Source organism: Geotrypetes seraphini, chromosome 16 (assembly GCF_902459505.1).
Source record: "Geotrypetes seraphini chromosome 16, aGeoSer1.1, whole genome shotgun sequence".
Taxonomy (NCBI): domain Eukaryota; kingdom Metazoa; phylum Chordata; class Amphibia; order Gymnophiona; family Dermophiidae; genus Geotrypetes; species Geotrypetes seraphini.
Window position 1 is genome coordinate 36,343,988 of NC_047099.1, and position 17,866 is coordinate 36,361,853.

Here is a 17,866-nt window from a genome sequence, read left to right on the forward strand (position 1 = left end):
GAAGAAGAACTTCCTTACGTTTGTACAGAACCTGTCCCATTTTAACTTTAGAGAGTGCCCTCTCGTTCTCTCTACCTTGGAGAGGGTGAACCACCTGTCCTTATCTACTAAGTCTATTCCCTTCATTATCTTGACTGTTTCAATCATGTCTCCTCTTTTCAAGGGAGAAGAGGTCCAGTTTCTCAATGTACGGCCACTCCTCCAGCCCCTTATACTTCCTTTCCTCCATTCTCTTTGGCTCTTTGTACTTCCAGCTCAATGGGGAGTTTTCCCCCTTTTGTGTCCTGGAGCAAAGGCTCTGTAATCCTGCAGTGACTGACCCTGAGTCTGGTCACTGGGTCTCACCCTTACACCAAGAGCTCCTGCCCCTGCCTATATAGCATTTCACAGCCCCAGCTGACCTTCCACTGGCCTTGCCATCTGAACTAGTAGGCCTTCGTAAAATTTTAACTGGCTGCTGGCAGAGATGTCCAGTGCACAAATGGGAAAACTGGTTTGCCGATGTCATTTACAGAATGGTAATCCAGTGGCATTGTATTGGGCTGGGGGGGATGCAAGATGGAGAGCTTCCCTTGGCACCAATGGAGGGGGAGGGACAAAGATACTTTAGGAAGCCAGTTTGTATGCACATGGGCCCAGCAGGAAGAGGATACTAAAAGCAGTGCTTGACCAGGGCGGTTTTCTTTCTAGCGACTGCCCTCTGCTCTCTCATGGCGCTACGTTATAAAAGACTCGTATTTCAAACAGACTTTGTCTGGCAGCTCGCAGCCTCATCGAACAATCGGTACTCACTTTAAAAAAGCAACAGAAAATAGTCCTGTTTCTCTCTGAAAGTTACAGTGTGAACCACTCATTCATTTCCTGGCTGCGCATGAGTCTCTGCTCTCACGCACAGAGGAACAGCGACACTTATCCCTGCTTCTGTAATGCAGCCGAGTGTCTCTAGAACAGCTCCAAATACCCTGCAGTGTGGGTGCAAGCAGCTGTTCTGAATAAGGCATCAAAGTCCTCTATTTATTATTTATTTATTTATTTATTTTTTTACAAAATACTACTTTTAATAAGCAGCAGCATCCTTTGGTATAATCAAGGCCCGTTAACAAACCAAGTGAAAGAAAACAGGGTAAATAATCCAAGCAAAGTATCCCCTAAAGTGCGGGTGAGGGTAAAGGGTTACAGAGAGAGCTTAGACGTCAGACACAGCAAGAACCAAAGTAGAGTGACAAACGGAAGGTTCCAATTTGAGAAGAAAACAGGAAATAGAGGCGCTGTGGTACTGCTTTATTGATGTCGGGGGAGGAGAGGAGATCCCTTATACGGCTTCTTGCTGCCTCCCCCGACATGAAATTTGGCCAGAACAGGAACCCTCCCTCACTTGGACATAGCATAGCAAGTGTAGCTCTCCTTTGATTTAACACCAAGTATTTTTGGTAAACTGTTTGCTTTGACGTCTGGAAGTAGCCACACATTTCCATGGAAAAGGGGTGGGGGAGGGGGGAGAAGACTCAGATATACTGGAGGGATATCTATATAAGTGGATAGGGTTTTGAAATTAAAGAATGTCTCAGATGAGGCCCACTCCCCATCCTGTCCCAGCTGTCACCACCTTCCCCAGGCCACGCACAGCGGCCTGGTCTTTGCGAGATCCCACCAACTTCAAAACTACTTGCATAATATAAATCTGTTCAGAGCTGCCAAGGCACGTGATTTTTCATAGTGAAAAGTTTATGTTCTGCATGCAGGAATCGAAAGCAATTGGCTCACACTTCTTAAAGGCCAAACTGATCGCATTCACAGTTAAGGAGTGCGAAATCTGCCCCAGCAAGTAGCAGACTTGGACAGTTCCTGATGTCACTCCTCTGGGGCTGCTGCAAAACTCGGGAGTAGAAAAAAAAAAAAAAAAATGGCGGCTTGCCACACACTTTCTGTTGAAATTCTGGCTGGGGAGGTGCTGTAGCACTGAAAAGGGCATCAAATCTTCCTGCAAAGCCAGGTACCTCAGGATATCAGTCAAAACCTGCAGGTCCCGACCCTAGTCTCCAAAGCTGAATTATTACAGAATCTTAAGATTCGCAGGCCTGGTTATGATCCAAGAATCACCCCTACAAAGCTGGATCTTGCCCTGCAGAAGAGCCATTGGACAAAATTCTCCTTATTTTGCAGAACCTCATGTAACATTGTCCCTGGCCCTCACCAGCATCCTATGTACTATGTAGACCCAGACTGACCACTGTGAGTCTCTCTTCCACAAAAGGTTCAATTTTTGGTGGCACAGAGGTTCCACCGAGTTGACCTTGGGCAGACATTAGCAGAAATGTAACCCGCCCCTTCCATCAGGGCTGAGCCAGTGTGAATGCAGCCAGTTACAGAGTCAGCGGGTTCCCTGAGTGTGAGCAAAGAGCACCTCTACTCAGTTCACGAAGCATCAGAGCATGGAAAGAGGAAGACCAAGGTTCAGAGAAGCTCAGTGTTGTCTTCTTGAGAATGAGCGGAGGAGAACAAGGTGCCACCTTCCCTTCTTTCTTTATTCCACGATGGACAGAAGTGGGATTTGCTGCTTCAGAGTGGAAACAAATCTGTAGGTACCCAGGCCAGGAAAAATCTCAGAGCTGGCGAGGGAACAATGCTATTCCTCTCCAGAGTGGTGGGGTGTGTATGTGTTGGGGGGGGGAGCTGGGGGGTCTAAACAACACTGGAGGTAGATTGTAGAGACTCTAAAAGAATGGAATGTCACAGCAGAGATGGTAGAGAGAGCACAGAGAGAGCTGTGTCCGTAGGAAAGCTGAAAAAGGAGTCCCAAGATGGTTCACAATCTCCGATCCACAGGCTGCTGCAGGCACAGCTCGCTGCCAGCCGAGATAATTGGTAGGTGATTGTCCATGTGGTAGCTGATCAGGTGACTTACACTCTCAAAGCGGTGATCCTTGGTTCGAACCTGTAACAAGAAATGCAGCAGAGAGACATTTTGCAGGTAAGGAGACAGTGGAAGGATTAACATGAGAGGCAGGGCCAAAAGCCTTTGAATCTTTAATCTTGGGATAAAATCACTAAAGTTTTAAGCTGGGAATTAAACAAATGCTTCACTTCCCCCTCCGCAGGGGCCTACAAGAACTACTGCTCCCTACCCGCTGCACCCAGCTCCAAAAATATTAATGCCTGCAAGCGTGACTCACCACTCCCTCAGGGTCCACGAGCAACAGATGCTTGGGCTGCCCATTCTGCAACCCTGTCAGTACATACTGCCCTGGCGTAGTTGTGCTTTCCCGCACCAGGAAGTCTCCGTTCCTCTTCAGCAGTTTCTCTGCCTCTTTGCGGCTCATCTTGCTATGGTACCAGAGCTCCCGCTTCAGCTGCTCCTCCATTGAAGCCACTAGCTGAGCTACCGGAAGACTTGTGGGGGTGGGAGCAGGCACAGGGACCCTCAGGGCATCCTCAAATGGCTCTGGAAAAGAATACAGCCACATCAGACAGTGCACACAGGCCAGTCATCGCTAATTCTGGAAGACCACGCATCAAATGAGCAGACATAAATGAGAAGGAAAGATTTATAGCATTATGAGATGACACTTCAGAAACTAAACACGTCTGCCCCAAAAGAGAGGGGGGAAAAAAAGGGAGGGACGGAGGAGGAGAATACTATACATCAAAGTCTGCACCTTCCCCCTCCCCCAAGCGGATTATCCTTACATCTTTCAGGAATAAAAACCTGTGTACCTTCTACACCACCTCCATGCTTTTAATTGTAAACAATTTTTTATTAATCAAATGAATAAAGATAAATCATATATGTAAATGACTTTTCTATTTTAACTCCCTGCAGCCAATTCCCAATCTGCCCTCAAAACTAGAACACACTAGGCCGGAAGGGTCTGGGCTCATATAGCCCCCAGGAGATAAGCAGAACGAGAGCGAACTATGGCCTACCCCCTCTGATCTACAGCCATTCCTTACTGCTCCTAACACTTTACATATCAATCCCCCCCCACCCCACCCCAACAATTAAGACATCCCCATGGTTTTCCCCTACTGTTCAAGCTCTTTTCATATGTTGGACGTCTAGGGGCATGGCCGCCCCTCTTTTGCTGTCTTTGCTGTAGTCTTACAATGGACTTGGGTAGAAATCAGCACAGGGTTAACCTCAGTTTTTCTATCAGTCTATGAAGTGATATGAGAAACCAAATTTCCAACATTCGCCCCTGCACCGACAATGATAAAATATGATGGGGAGGGAGCCTTTGTCACTAACTCAGGGGTTCTCAACCCAGTCCAAAGGGATACACCAAGTCAGCCACAATGAATGAGAAATTGACATATAGTGGAGGCAGTGTATGCTCACTGCAGGTCTTGGTGTGCTCTGAGGACCGGGTCAATGCCTGCTCTAGCAGCTGTTACTTATCTCTGCCCTGTGGATGAGGAAAAGCTACAGCTGCTTGCTTGCAAGATCTCGCCTTCAGTCACACACTGGCAGCAGCTTGTCTGTGTCAGAACTGCACAAATCAAGGCGGTTCACCATATAATTAAAACAGAAATAGAACTCCATTAAAAAGCAGGACATTAACCTACAAACACACAACAAACATCCACATCCGGATGCTACAAGCCTCAACTCCTAAATGCTTCCGTTCCATATAAATCAGTAGAGAGCGAATGCTTGCTCAAAGAGGTGATTTTAGGAGCGGCACAGAAATTAGTGAATGACTGCTCTAATCTCAGAAGCAATGATAACGAGTTCCATAAGGCTGGGGCAATTGCAAAAAAAAAAAAAAAAAGCCGACTGTCAAGTTGTTTCCCCATTTTGTTTTGCATGGATGAGGGATGATAAGGAGTAGAGGGCAAACTCACTCATGTCAAAGGCATCCCTCTGGGCACTGCCGTTCATGGAGACTGGGGCTCCCACTGCTGCCGGCTGCCGGGACTTATCCAGATTCTGCACATTGACATAGGAAGGATCATCAAAGAGATCGGCCCGGTTTGACGATTTTACAGCGGAAGGGGTCGTTGCAGGAAACCTGTCCCTCCCTGCAACAGAGTCCGGGAACGCAGGGGTCAGGCAGATCGCAGAATCCCCACACCCTCCCCTGCCACCAGAGAGGGTCCTACCTTGTACAGGAGGGTACTGTTTCCTAGAATCGTAGTCTTCCCCGGACATCTGGCCCACGGGCTGCAGGAAGTAAATGACAGATTAAGAACCAAAAGCGAGACCTCATTTAGTGCCAACACGCTGTCCCCCCACCTTCTGAACCCTTCACTTACTAGTGTTGCTCCCAAATGATTTGGGGTCTGTGTTGGAGCTGGAAACCGTGACTGCCCTGAGCCAGCCCCATCCCGTAACCTCATGTCAACCAGCCCTCCAAGGGGCGGCTCTTTGCCTGGGAAGTCATTGTAATATTGGTGCTCCATGGATTCCTCGTCCTCTTCATCCCAAGCGGAGCCATCAAAACCAGCCATCCTGGGGTAGGAGGAGAGGGAGACTGTGAGAAGAGATCCCTGTTCCCATCACCCTCTTCAACTTATTTCTCCAGCATCTTGAAAGTGAAGACTACAGCACCTTGGAACACTGACAACCCCCCAGTAGAATGAAGGAAAGTCCATTTTGTTCTTATGAGTAACATACATAGTAACATAGTAGATGACGGCAGATAAAGACCCGAATGGTCCATCCAGTCTGCCCAACCTGATTCAATTTAAAATTTTTTTTTTTTTTTTTTTCTTCTTAGCTATTTCTGGGCGAGAATCCAAAGCTTTACCCGGTACTGTGCTTGAGAACATTAAATGTATACCAACTGTAATACTCCCTACAAAAAAGGGTTTTTAGTCTAGATCAGTGTTTTAGGTTGCATTTCAGGGCATAAGATCAGATTAGGGCAAATATAGCTGGAGAAGGGCAGATGTGGTCCCTCTCCACAAAAGTGGAAGGAAGAAGTAGAGACTTACAGGCCAGTAAATCTAATCTTTGTGGTAAGCAAATTAATGGAAACGCTTTAAAAACAGAGAATGATGAAGTTTCTGGAATCCGGTGGATTACAGGACCGGAGGCTACATGGATTTATTAGAGGTAGGTCTTTTGTCAGAGAAATCTGATCAATTTCTTTGACTGGGTGACCAGAAAAATCGGATAGAGGGAGTGCGCTAGATGTGGTGTATTTAGATTTTAGCAAAGCCTTTGACAGAGTTCCACACAGACGTCTGATAAATAAACTGGGTCAGAAACTAGTTGAGTAGAAGGCGATGAGTAGTGGTCAATGGAGATCGCTCTGAGGAAAGGGATGTTACCAGTGGTGTGCCTCAAGGTTCTGTTCTTTTTAACATTTTTATAAATGAGCTGAAGGCCTCTTTGCGGATGATAACCAAAATCTGCAATAAGAGCAGACACTCCGGATGGGGTGAACAACATGAGGAAAGACCTGGCGAAGCTCGAAGAATGGTCTGAAATTTGGCAGCTACAATTTAATATTAAGAAATGCAAGGTCATGCATTTGGGTTGCAGAAAACTGAGGGAACGGTACAGTTTAGGGGGTGCAGAGCTTATGTGCATGACAGAAGAGCGGGACTTGGGTGTGACTGTATGTGATGATTTTAAAGTGGCCAAACAGGTTGAAAAGGTGACGGCGAAAGCTAGAAGGATGCTAGGTTGCATAGGGAGAGGTATGGCCAGTAGGAAAAAGGAGCTAGTGATGCTCCCGTATAAGACCTCATTTAGAATACTGTGTACAATTCTGGAGGCCGCACCTTCAAAAAGATATAAGAAGGATGGAGTCGGTCCAAAGGGAGGTTACTAAAATGGTTGATCGCCTACGTCATAAAGCATATGGGGACAGACTTAAAGATCTCAATTAGAGAATGACACGGTGGCGGTTTACCCGCGGCCACCGCATTTTAGCCGCGGGTCACCCGCCGAAACGGGGAACGAAAACTAGCAGTCGCTGCGGCGACGGGGACAAGGCCATTCACCGCCCGTGGGGCGGTGAATGGTCTTGTCCCCGCAGTGAGGCATGAAGGATCGCGCGGTCCCCGCAGCACACACCCGCCTGCCCAATCGATCCTAGTGTTTAGCCAGCTCTCTCCCTTCTCCTCACCTTAGTTTGTAGGTTTTCTTTTTCGGCGACCCGCACGCTATCAGAGAGCCGCGCACCCGCCGCTGCTCAGTTTCGATCTTCTGCTCTGACGCAACCGGAAACAGGAAGTTGTAGCAGAGCAGAAGATTGAACACTGAGCAGCCGCGCGTGCGCGGCTCTTTGGGAAAGCGTGCATGTCGCCGAAAAACAAAACCTACAAACTAAGGTGAGGAGAAGGGAGCGAGCTGGCTAAACAGTAGGATCCATTGGGCAGGCTGCGGGGACCGTGCGATCGCTCGTGTTCCCGGCTCAAACTGGAAGGAGGGAGTGAAAGGGAAAAGGATTCTGGGCCAAGGGGATGAAGACGGAAAGAAAAACCCACAGCAGGAAAGAAAGGGAAGGACAGGCAGGTGAGCCAGATGCTAGAAGCAAGGGGGGGGGGGAGGGGAAGAAAGAGGGAAAAAAGCTAGATGGGGTTGAAAAGAAGAGACACACTGGTATGGAAGAGGAAGATAGGGGAAATCTGGACACAGGAAGGTAACAGAAAGAGGGGAAATTATGTGCATGGGGCATAGGGACAGTGACATGCCATGGGGATGGTATATGGACACAGGGGGGGGGGCAATGGCAGATACATAGGGGAGATATTAGAAATGGGGAAAATAGCACAGAAGTGAGATGGTTTGTGGGGATGGCACAGGGACCGAGCTTGCAGGCTCCAATGGCTTGCACAAATTACATTGTAACGTGCCATGAAAATAAGAGGGAGGAAGGTAGATAGATAGGCCATGTGAGAGGAGCTGAAGGGTAGTAGAAAGGAACAGATGGTAAAGGAGGGAGGGAAGGGTGGTGGTGGAAAGGAATAGGACAGACATTGAAGGAGGGTGGAGAGGAACAGACCCCGAAGGGAAATGTGGAAGACAGAGTGGGAAGAAGACAGATGCCAGACTATGGGGGAGCGGAGGGAAGAAGATGGGTGCTAGACCAATTGAGGGGGGGGGGTGAAGGGAGAGGCACAGTAACAGCAAATGGAAGACGCAGAGAGAAGACACACAGTGGATGGAAGGAATTGAATGAGAAGATGTGGAAAGCAGAAACCAGACAACAAAGGTAGAAAAAAAAAATTATATTTATTTATTTATTTTTTGCTTTAGGATAAAATAGTATATTAGTTGTGTTGATAAAAATTTATAAACAAAGCCCTGCCAGCTGAACATCTCTTTCTCTAGTTCAGCAGCAGGAACTTTGATTTATAAGAAAGGAATAAGCTAAATATTACAGTACTAAGGCTTATATGGATGCAGCGGTGACGGTGACGGGGCGGTGAAGGGAACGGCGGTGACGGGGCGGTGCAGAGGATGGTGGGCCGATGACGGGGCGGTGACGGGGACAGATTTTTTCCCCCGTGTCATTCTCTAATCTCAATATGTCTACTTTGGAGGAAAGACGAGAGAGGGGAGATGTGATAGAAATGTTTAAATACCTACGTGGTGTAAATGCGCATGAGTCGAGTCTCTTTCATTTGAAAGGAAGCTCTGGAATGAGAGGGCACAGGATGAAGTTAAGAGGCGATAAGCTCCGGAGTAATCTAAGGAAATACTTTTTTTTTTTTTTTTTTTGACAGATAGGATGGTAGATGCGTGGTCTCCCAGAAGAAGTGGTGGAGACAGAGACTGTGTCTGGATTCAAGAAAGCACAGGACAGGCAGGTGGGATCTCTTTGAGAATGGGAGAGAGAATGGTTACCGAGGATGGGCAGCCTGGATGGGTCATTTGTCCTTTATCTGCCATATGCAGACAGGGAGCGATGGGTCAGGCACTGTTATCCCATCGGCTGAGTCATCCTTTTTTACTAAATAGTATTTGTTAAGTATCATATCAACTTATAATGACACTAGTGCTCAGAGACATGGAGACACTGGTGTCATTATAAGTTGATATGATTGTATGTTTATTGGTTTTAAATGGTTTTATTTGTCCCCCCAAAATATTATTGTTATACGCGTTGAAAATACTTGATATTGCGTTCATATCAAAATTTCAATAAACTTGAAACTTAACAAATATGATTGAATATACCAGAGTGGTTTTGCATCAGATGTACTACGGTTTCTTTAATCACTCATATAATATTAATTTGTGGTTCCCCCTATTGAATCATTTTTTTACTAAGCAGGTAAGTCTTTTGCACATCTTACCATTCGAAGGAACTGCCAGGCAACTACCAAAAGAGGAAAATGCCTACCACTAGCCCAGACATGGGCAACTCTGGTCTTCGAGGGCCGGAACCCAATCGGGTTTTCAGGATTTCCCCAGTGAATATGTATTGAAAGCAGTGCATGCAAATAGATGTCATGCCTATTCATTGGGGAAAACCCGATTGGATTCCGGCCCTCGAGGACCGGAGTTGCCCATGTCTACACTAGCCCCTCTAAGGATAACCACTGGGTGTGGCACTCCAGGCCTACCTATCGTGGGGCGTCACAAGCTTTGGTGGGTTCTTGAGGTACTGCTTGAAGCGCAGTTCAAAGGCTTGCCCTATGGTGCTGATCACGTCCTGAGCAAGTCCTTCCAGACACTCCAAGATGTGACAGGCTGAAAGGCAAGAGAGGCGCATTAGGCGCTGAAGGGGCCAGCAGACGCCAAGGGAATCGGGCACAAGTCATGCAGAAGGGAAACGCAGTTTAAGCACAGAGAAAAAAAAAATTGGTCGAGAAAGCTGGTGCGACAGAGTAACTAGGAGGGAGAAGAAAAGCTGAAAAAATAAATAAATAAAACAGTCCCCCGGTGAGAAATCAGAGAGACTCTGCCCTTACCTCTTTGATTCACTGGATCTTTGGCAACATAAGCAACATATTCAGCCGTATCCTGAACAGAAAAAAAATGAACAATTTACTGAAGGAAAAGAACCCCCTTCCTATTCTATTAAGCAAGAGGCCTGGGAGACGCAGCCCCCTCATCTACATACTTACCGGGTCACCTCCCGAGGCAAATGAGATTGACTGCATGTGATGGTTGGCAATGATCTGTACAAGCAGAAAAACATTTATCATTAAAAGCTGGAAAGGGGAAGAGCCACAGAAGCAAGAGGAACAAGTTCATCCCCTTTGCTAGGTCCCAAAGCATGCAAAAATTCCCCCTCAACTGTTCAGGCCAGGATCCACATCGTGAGGTGAGAGGAGAAGAGGCAACGGACCAGAGGCTGGTGAGCGTGACCCCCGATCCCGAGAGAGAGAGAAGAGGCAACGGACCAGAGCTGGCGAGCGTGACCCTGACCCCAAGAGGGAGGAGAAGAGGCAACGGACCAGAGCTGGCGAGTGTGACCCTGATCCCGAGAGGGAGGAGAAGAGGCAAGGGACCAGAGCTGGCGAGCGTAACCCCCGACCCCAAGAGAGAGAGGAGAAGAGGCAACGGACCAGAGTTGGTGTGACCCTGACCCCAAGAGGGAGGAGAAGAGGCAACGGACCAAAGCTGGCAAGTGTGACCCTGACCCCGAGAGGGAGGAAAAGAGGCAACGGACCAGAGCTGGTGAGCGTGACCCCCCAACCCCAAGAGAGAGAGAGCAGAAGAGGCAACGGACCAGAACTGGCGTGACCCTGACCCCGAGAGGGAGGAGAAGAGGCAACGGACCAAAGCTGGTGAGTGTGACCCTGATCCCGAGAGGGAGGAGAAGAAGCAACGGACCAAAGCTGGCGAGTGTGACCCTGACCCCGAGAGGGAGAAGAGGCAACGGACCAGAGCTGGTGAGCGTGACCCCTGACCCCAAGAGAGAGAGAAGAGGCAACGGACCACAGCTGGTGTGACCCTGACCCCGAGAGGAAGGAGAAGAGGCAACAGACCAGAGCTGGCGAGTGTGACCCTGACCCCGAGAGGGAGGAGAAGAGGCAAGGGACCAGACCTGGCGAGCGTGACCCCCGACCCCAAGAGAGAGAGGAGAAGAGGCAACAGACCAGAGCTGGCGAGCGTGACCCCAACCCCAAGCAGGAGGAGAACAAGCAACGGACCGAGGCTGGCGAGTCTAACCTGTTTGCAGTCAGAGGCCATGAGGTTTAAGCTGCTGGTGGAGATAGTCAGGGTGATGGGCATGCCAGCAAACTTCAGGTTACTCTTCCCTAAGATAGAGGTCAGCGAGCGGCCACATGTCTGTAAAAGAACAGCTACCAATAAATGGACTATCAACAATGCACATCACCTAAGCAGCACAGTGCCCTCTACTGGTGTTCCAGAACAGCACAGGTAATTTTTCCCCTGTTGCCCTACTCTGTGGCACCCGAACCCACCTTTCATCTGAGGGATGACAGATGAGGCCGATGCTCCTTTAGGGAGGACCAGTAAACGCATTCTCAAGCTGTCAGGCACAAACTCATCTCTCCCCCAACCTTCACTCTTCCCACTTATGGCCCAGCCTGTTCAATATTTCCCCTCCCCCACATCTGCTACAATTTTACTACTGGGCCGATCCATTAAGTCTCATTAGGAGAGACTTGCTGGGAAACTGTCAATCTAATTTAACGTCAAGAAAGCTTGTCTGGAATATGCACGGCCCCTTGCGCTTCCTAAAGTATAGCCAGCCACACAGGTCCATTAGTGAAGCCAGCAGACAAAAGCAGACACTGAGGGTACAGTGAGAGCTATTGATCTGTCCCTACCCTATGAATCGAATCGCTGAGGGCTGGGGGTGAAGGGGAAGGGGGGGGGGGAGTAGCTTTTCTTTTCTTGAAAGTGTGGTCTCTGCTTCAGCTGTGGACTGGGACCCTGCAGTCTCATTGCACGGGGACAGAAGTTCAGATTGCCATTGTCACGGTGAATCATCTCTCTGCCCTCCCCCACACACTTTGCTAGCTTTTCCTCTTATGTTGGGGCTCGTGGCTCTGCAAGCCAGACTGCTACTGAAAAGGACCTGTCAGGCTGAGTTGTGGGTACCCCACCAATATGGGGGAGCTACCTTATATTCAGCTAAAGGGACAAGTATCAGGAAGACACTAGGAGAAGATTCCCTGATGAAAGCCGACTGGGAGGCAGAAAAGGGAGAGGAAGAAGACACAGTTACCCCAGAACTGTAACCAGATGAAACAGAGGAGCAAAATGGAAAGGAGAAGGTTAAAAGGAATCAAACTGAAAAATTCCCCACACTAGGCGTGCAGCAGGCAATGTATCAATAAAGGGAGCAGATTGAGGCTGGTGGGTCTCATTTCTTTAATCCTTAACATCATTTCCCTCTTTAAGACTGGCTTGTGTCCTATGTTCCCTCTAAGCTGAGGACAATGAGCAATCGTTCATATATTCTAGGAGCATCGTTCACAAAAATGCTTGGAAATCTGGAAATTTGTTGGTTTTTAGAACTTGCTGCTCACACAAAAAAAAAATTTATTTTTAGAATTTGTTGCTCACAGTCCTTACATGGGGCACGATTTGTAACTGCCTTCTAAAGACATGCAGAAATGAAACAAACGGTGCATCACCTTTCTTCTGCGTAGTGCTCCTTTGGCTCCAGGAACCGCCTCACACACCAGGCTGATGGCCTCCCTGCAGAAAGACACACAGAAAGCTTGGGAAATATCTTTCAAAAGAGAAACCTGGGCCTCGGGCACCAATGCATGCACCTAGCTAGGCAAGGCTGCAGAATATTCTGGGCACAGGGGCTTGTGATGGAGCTATGGGCGCCTAGGTGGAAGCTGACCCACAAGACACGTTTGCCCACTCTACAAAGATGACATTATTACAGAATCCCACAGGACTTCACCTACTTTTATTCTCCACAGACAGCAGGATATAAAAGTCAACTAAACAAGTGGACATCTTCATCTGATAGCATCAACAGACAAAGCTCTGGAGTTGAAAAAGACTAGAAGGTAATAATAATAATAAATAATAATAATAATTTTATTCTTATATACCGCCATACCCAGCGAGTTCTAGGCGGTTTACATTAAATTAGATTAGGATCCGCATAGACTTGTAGATTTACAACAAATTTATAGGATTTACAACAACTGTAGCCAAAACTTGGCAGATGAAAAGGGAAATTTACAACAAGTTTAGCCAACTTCGTAGATGAAGAGGGCAGAATTACAACAAATTAATCGGATTTACAACAGATTTGGTCAGACTTGAAGGAAGTGGGAAGGAGAAGCAGGGGGAGATAGGAGCTATCGTGAAGGAGAAGAGTCGGGTAGGGGGCCTTGAGATTATCTGAAGGGTCAGTTAAGGGTTTTGTTTGCTGAAAAGGTGGGTTTTGAGTGATTTTCTGAAGTCGAGGTAAGGGGTGCACAGCCGCTTCCGAGGAACACTTCAAGAGTTTAGGACTTTCAGCTCGTGAAGAGAACGTGCCATCTGCCACAACATGACCAAGAATTCTTTCTGGAGGATCACTTGATGGAAGACTGAAGATGTGATACCGTTATTCCCACTGTAAAATCCTCAGGACCTAAACGTCGGTTGTGACTTGAAGATAAACTGCTGGAACACATTAGACATTCTCCGACTCGTAGATGAACAGAAGTCAGAAAGGCTGAAGGGCTTTACTGGGAAGCAGCCTGGGGCTTTGGCCATCTTTATCTCCGATGACGAGATCTGGAGTTTTGAGAGACCTACCGTCAGTCCTTTCTATCCGTACCCTTCTCCTCCACTGCCAACTCCAGATTCCATCCTTCTTTCTTGCTGCAAGCTCCATCTCTTGCGGTCTTCAAATCCAAGCTAGAAAGCCCACTTTTTCAAGGTTGCTTTCAGCTCCTAACTCCCATTCACCATGTCCATCCTATCATTCTCTCTGAAAGAAACTCCCCAATCCCTATCTGTCCAAACTAGACTGTAAGCTCTTCTGAGCAGGGGCTGCCTATTACATTTGTGCTGTGTATGTCTTTCAGTGCTGTAGAAATGAAAAATAATAGTAAGTAACAGAACGGCTGCCTTTGTATATGAAAGCTGATAAAGTTTGGAGGTCGAACAATGAACCCTGAACATGTCAACTTCTTCACTTTATCGTCAAATAAACTTTGCGGATCATCCAGAATACAGTGGCACGTTTGATTTTGGGACTTCCGAACCATGAATCGCATCATCCTGACATCAGGCCGCTGTTGCTTAGAAACATAGAAAATGACGGCAGAAAAGGGCCACGGCCCATCTAGTCTGCCCACACTAGTGACCCACCCCCCTAACTACCTCCATGTGAAATAATCTACCAGGTTACTTAAGACTTTGTTTAAATATTCAGCAATTAAAAAAAAAAAAAAAAAGCTGAAAACTCATTTTGGGAAGACTTTTCTAGAACTGCTAATGCTGCGTTTAATGTTCTTTTTATTTTAGATTTTGTGGAATTGCTTAGGTTTCTTTTCTTCTTTGAAAAGTATATTTGCGATACTGTTGTTTGAGTATTTACGAGTTTTGTTTTAAATTGTGTGTGTTTTATTGTGACTCGCTTTGGTTTAAAGTAGCATATCAAAAAATAAAGTTCTCTCCTCAGCATGCATCCAGGGACTTCTCACATGCTTCTCAGACATTTCTCATTGCATACACCTGACTGGCTGGGTGTGCCTCCAGGAAGGACTGAAATGCATTGCCCTTACTGCAAGGGCGTCAAACATTGTGAGCAGATTTTTATGAGATGTTTGCCATGTTCTTCAGGAGAGATACTGATCTTTAGATGTTAATGGGATCATGAAAATGTGCCATTTCTACAGTATATATGTTCTTGCATGAAAGAACTGAATGGCACTTGGAAAGGGGGGGATTTTTTGTCCCCCTCTCCAGGCCCAGCTTCTTACTTTCACCAGGAGGAGAGGGCAAATGATCTTCAAATGCACTTCATCGGGGCTGATCTTCATGCAACCAAACTGCTGTGGGTACAGAATCTTACCAAAGTCTGGTGCCTGATCCTGCGCTCTCAAACTAAAATTAATATCTGCCACATTCTAGACTGAAGATCTTCAAACGGCATCAATATGTTTTAATAATTCAAAAGAGGTTTGGTCTAAAAGGGAATGTCCTTAGCTTCCGGATGAATTTTGGATATGAAAGTGCTTCACCTCTGGAAGATTTTATCAGCGGGTTGGAGACGGTCAGAAGAAAATCTTACGACTTGTTTTCTGAAGTGAAGTGTCCAAATGATACGGGAAATAGCGAGATACTTCCAAAACCGATGGGCTCCGATCGCTGCCTTTTCTAGTCCTCTAAACAGGAAGAGATGGGAGCAGTGTGTTTTTCTGGTGACGGAGGTGGCTGATCCTCAGAGCTAGACTGTCTCATTGAGAAGAATCGTCAAATGACACCAGAGCATCTCCAGGCAGAGATGTCTTCTGCCAGGGTGGAACAGTATAGACTTAAGACAGGCTGGGGCAGACATTTATTTCTTATTTATTCATTCAACTTTCTATACCTTTCTCCCAGGGGAGCTCAGAACGGTTTTACATGCAGTTTTCCCTCTCTGTCCCGGCGAGCTCACAATCTATCTAACGTACCTGGGGCAATGGGGGGATTAAGTGACTTGCCCAGGGTCACAAGGAGCAGCGGGGGTTTGAACCCACAACCCCAGGGTGCTGAGGCTGTAGCTTTAACCACTGCGCCACTCTAGAAATCAAAATGTATTAGATGTGAGCCAAGTATAGGACAATCCAGCCATTGTGACATCACTGATGAGGTTGGCTCTTATTGGTGGAATGAGGCATTGTGACATCACAGTATCAGCTCTAGTTACCAGAGACAGACACTTTGCACACTATTTATTTATTCAATTTTCTATATTGTTCTCCCAAAGGAGCTCAGAACGGTTTTACATGCATTTATTCAGGTACTCAAGCAGTTTTCCCTCTCTGTCTCGGTGAGCTCACAATCTATCCAACGTACCTGGGACAATGGGGGGGATTAAGTGACTTGCCCAAGGTCACAAGGAGCAGCGTGGGATTAAGCCCACAACCTCAGGGTGCTGAGGCTGTAGCTTTAACCCTTTCAGGACCAAGGGACATATTTGTCCCATAACTTTAAAATCCTATAAATTTTGATTGGGATAGTCTACAGTTCTAAATTTGATATGTACGGATTCCATATGATACTGCCTTTATGTAAGCAAACTGGTTCCGACATTCATTCATTAGCGTCGTTGCTAGATTGACGAGAAGATTCACTTGCCACACTGTCCATAAGCCAGAAGTGTGATTTTTTTAAATAAAAATAATGATATTTCACAAAAAAAATCAATTTTTTGGCATCTGCAAGCCCTTTTTACCATAAAAATGTCGTCAAAACCACAAAAATTGGCCTACGATCCTTATGGTCCTGAAAGGGTTAACCAATGCGCCACACGTTTTTAAAGGCAGTTGGTAAAGGTCGGCCTGAAAACATAATCAATACCTAGAGAGAAATCACTTGCTGATATAAAAATGCAGATGACGAAGAATCGTTCATTCACCTCAGCTACCAAGACAGAGGTTGTAGACAGTTCAAACTTGCAGTGCCTGCTACTGCTGCGTCAGCATAAAGCTTTTTGAAGGTGTAGATGCCTTACAACCTTAACAAAACACACATTCACAGGGGTACAAGTGGATCCATTTTTTTTTTTTTTTTAAATTGCAACAAGATTTACAAAGTCTAGGGGACACTCGAAGTTACAGAATAATACTTTCAAAACCAATAGGAGGAAATATTTTTTTCACTCGGAGAATAGTTAAGCTCTGGAACGCGTTGCCAGAGGATGTGGTAAGAGCAGTTAATGTAGCTGGTTTTAAAAAAAAGGATTTGGACAAGTTCCTGGAGGAAAAAGTCCATAGTGTGCTGTTGAGACAGACATGGGAGAAGCCACTGCTTGCCCTGGATCGGAAGCACTGACTGCTGCTACGATTTGGGTTTTTGCCAGATACTTGTGACTTGGATTGGCCTCTGTAAAGATGAGATGCTGGGCTAGATTGAACACTGGTCTGACCCAGTAAGAACATAAGAATTGCCGCTGCTGGTCCATCGTGCCCTGCAGTCCGCTCCCACGGCGGCCCTCTGGTCAAAGACCGGCGCCCTAACTGAGACTAGCCCTACCTGCGTACGTTCCGGTTCAGCAGGAACTTGTTCACACAAATAAGGATCAAGTCTTCAGCTGATGCAACTTTGGGCGGGTTGCGATGCACGCGTCATGAACGCTTTGCACTAGTAAAACGTGTGGCATTTTGATATCCTGCTAAAGATGACCGATGCAGGTGCTCTGGTGGCACTGCCAAAGCAATCATCCAGGTATCCTCTGGAGAACAGAACCACGGGGCTCAAATACGACGTGGATGCAGGGGTTACAGCACGCTCTGATGCTGCAGGTCACCTCTTTAATAAAGGCAAAGATATCCTAAAAATACCGCTATGAGAAAACGTGCCAAGAAGATGAGGCAGCTGGTAGCTCCTTCAAACATAAAGGACAGTCTACAACAGGCCAAAGATATAGATCTCCTAATAAAAGGCTGCAGTCAAAACTTTGAAAAAGTGAGAAAAGCTCAGTAAGGTTAAATCTCCTGATCTGATGACTTTTGGAAGTATTCTTACTAGATAGGAGCCCTGGTTGCACTATGCGAGAACCCAGCTGGAGCCACAATCAGTGATGGACATTTTCCTGTTGTACACTAGCTACTGTCTAGAGCACAGGTGTCAAAGTCGGTCCTCGAGGGCCAGAATCCAGTCGGGTTTTCAGGATTTCCCCAATGAATCTGCATGAGATCTATTTGCATGCACTGCTTTCAATGCAGATTCATTGGGGAAATCCAGAAAACCCGACTGGATTCCGGCCCTCGAGGACCGACTTTGACACCCCTGGACTCTAGAGCCACTGACGGAAAAAAGTCC

General features: G+C 46.8%; 1 protein-coding gene across 4 annotated transcripts in view; it reads right to left on the reverse strand.

The window, feature by feature from the left end:
• Positions 1–1,009: 1,009 nt before the first annotated feature.
• SHC1 (SHC adaptor protein 1) overlaps positions 1,010–17,866 on the reverse strand; it is a 38,815-nt gene continuing 21,958 nt past the window's right edge. For 3 of the 4 annotated variants that reach the window (XM_033923907.1, XM_033923906.1, XM_033923904.1), the window contains 10 exons: positions 12,517–12,580; positions 11,078–11,197; positions 10,027–10,080; positions 9,871–9,922; positions 9,523–9,649; positions 5,254–5,449; positions 5,101–5,161; positions 4,843–5,019; positions 3,174–3,442; positions 1,010–2,935 (listed from right to left, as the gene is read on the reverse strand). In XM_033923907.1, coding sequence (XP_033779798.1) covers positions 2,807–2,935; positions 3,174–3,442; positions 4,843–5,019; positions 5,101–5,161; positions 5,254–5,449; positions 9,523–9,649; positions 9,871–9,922; positions 10,027–10,080; positions 11,078–11,197; positions 12,517–12,580 — 1,249 coding nt within the window. In that variant the 3' untranslated portion in view covers positions 1,010–2,806. Of the gene's footprint in view, positions 2,936–3,173; positions 3,443–3,997; positions 4,488–4,842; positions 5,020–5,100; positions 5,162–5,253; positions 5,450–9,522; positions 9,650–9,870; positions 9,923–10,026; positions 10,081–11,077; positions 11,198–12,516; positions 12,581–17,866 lie in introns of those variants that run through there. The other variant, XM_033923905.1, reaches the window with a different exon arrangement.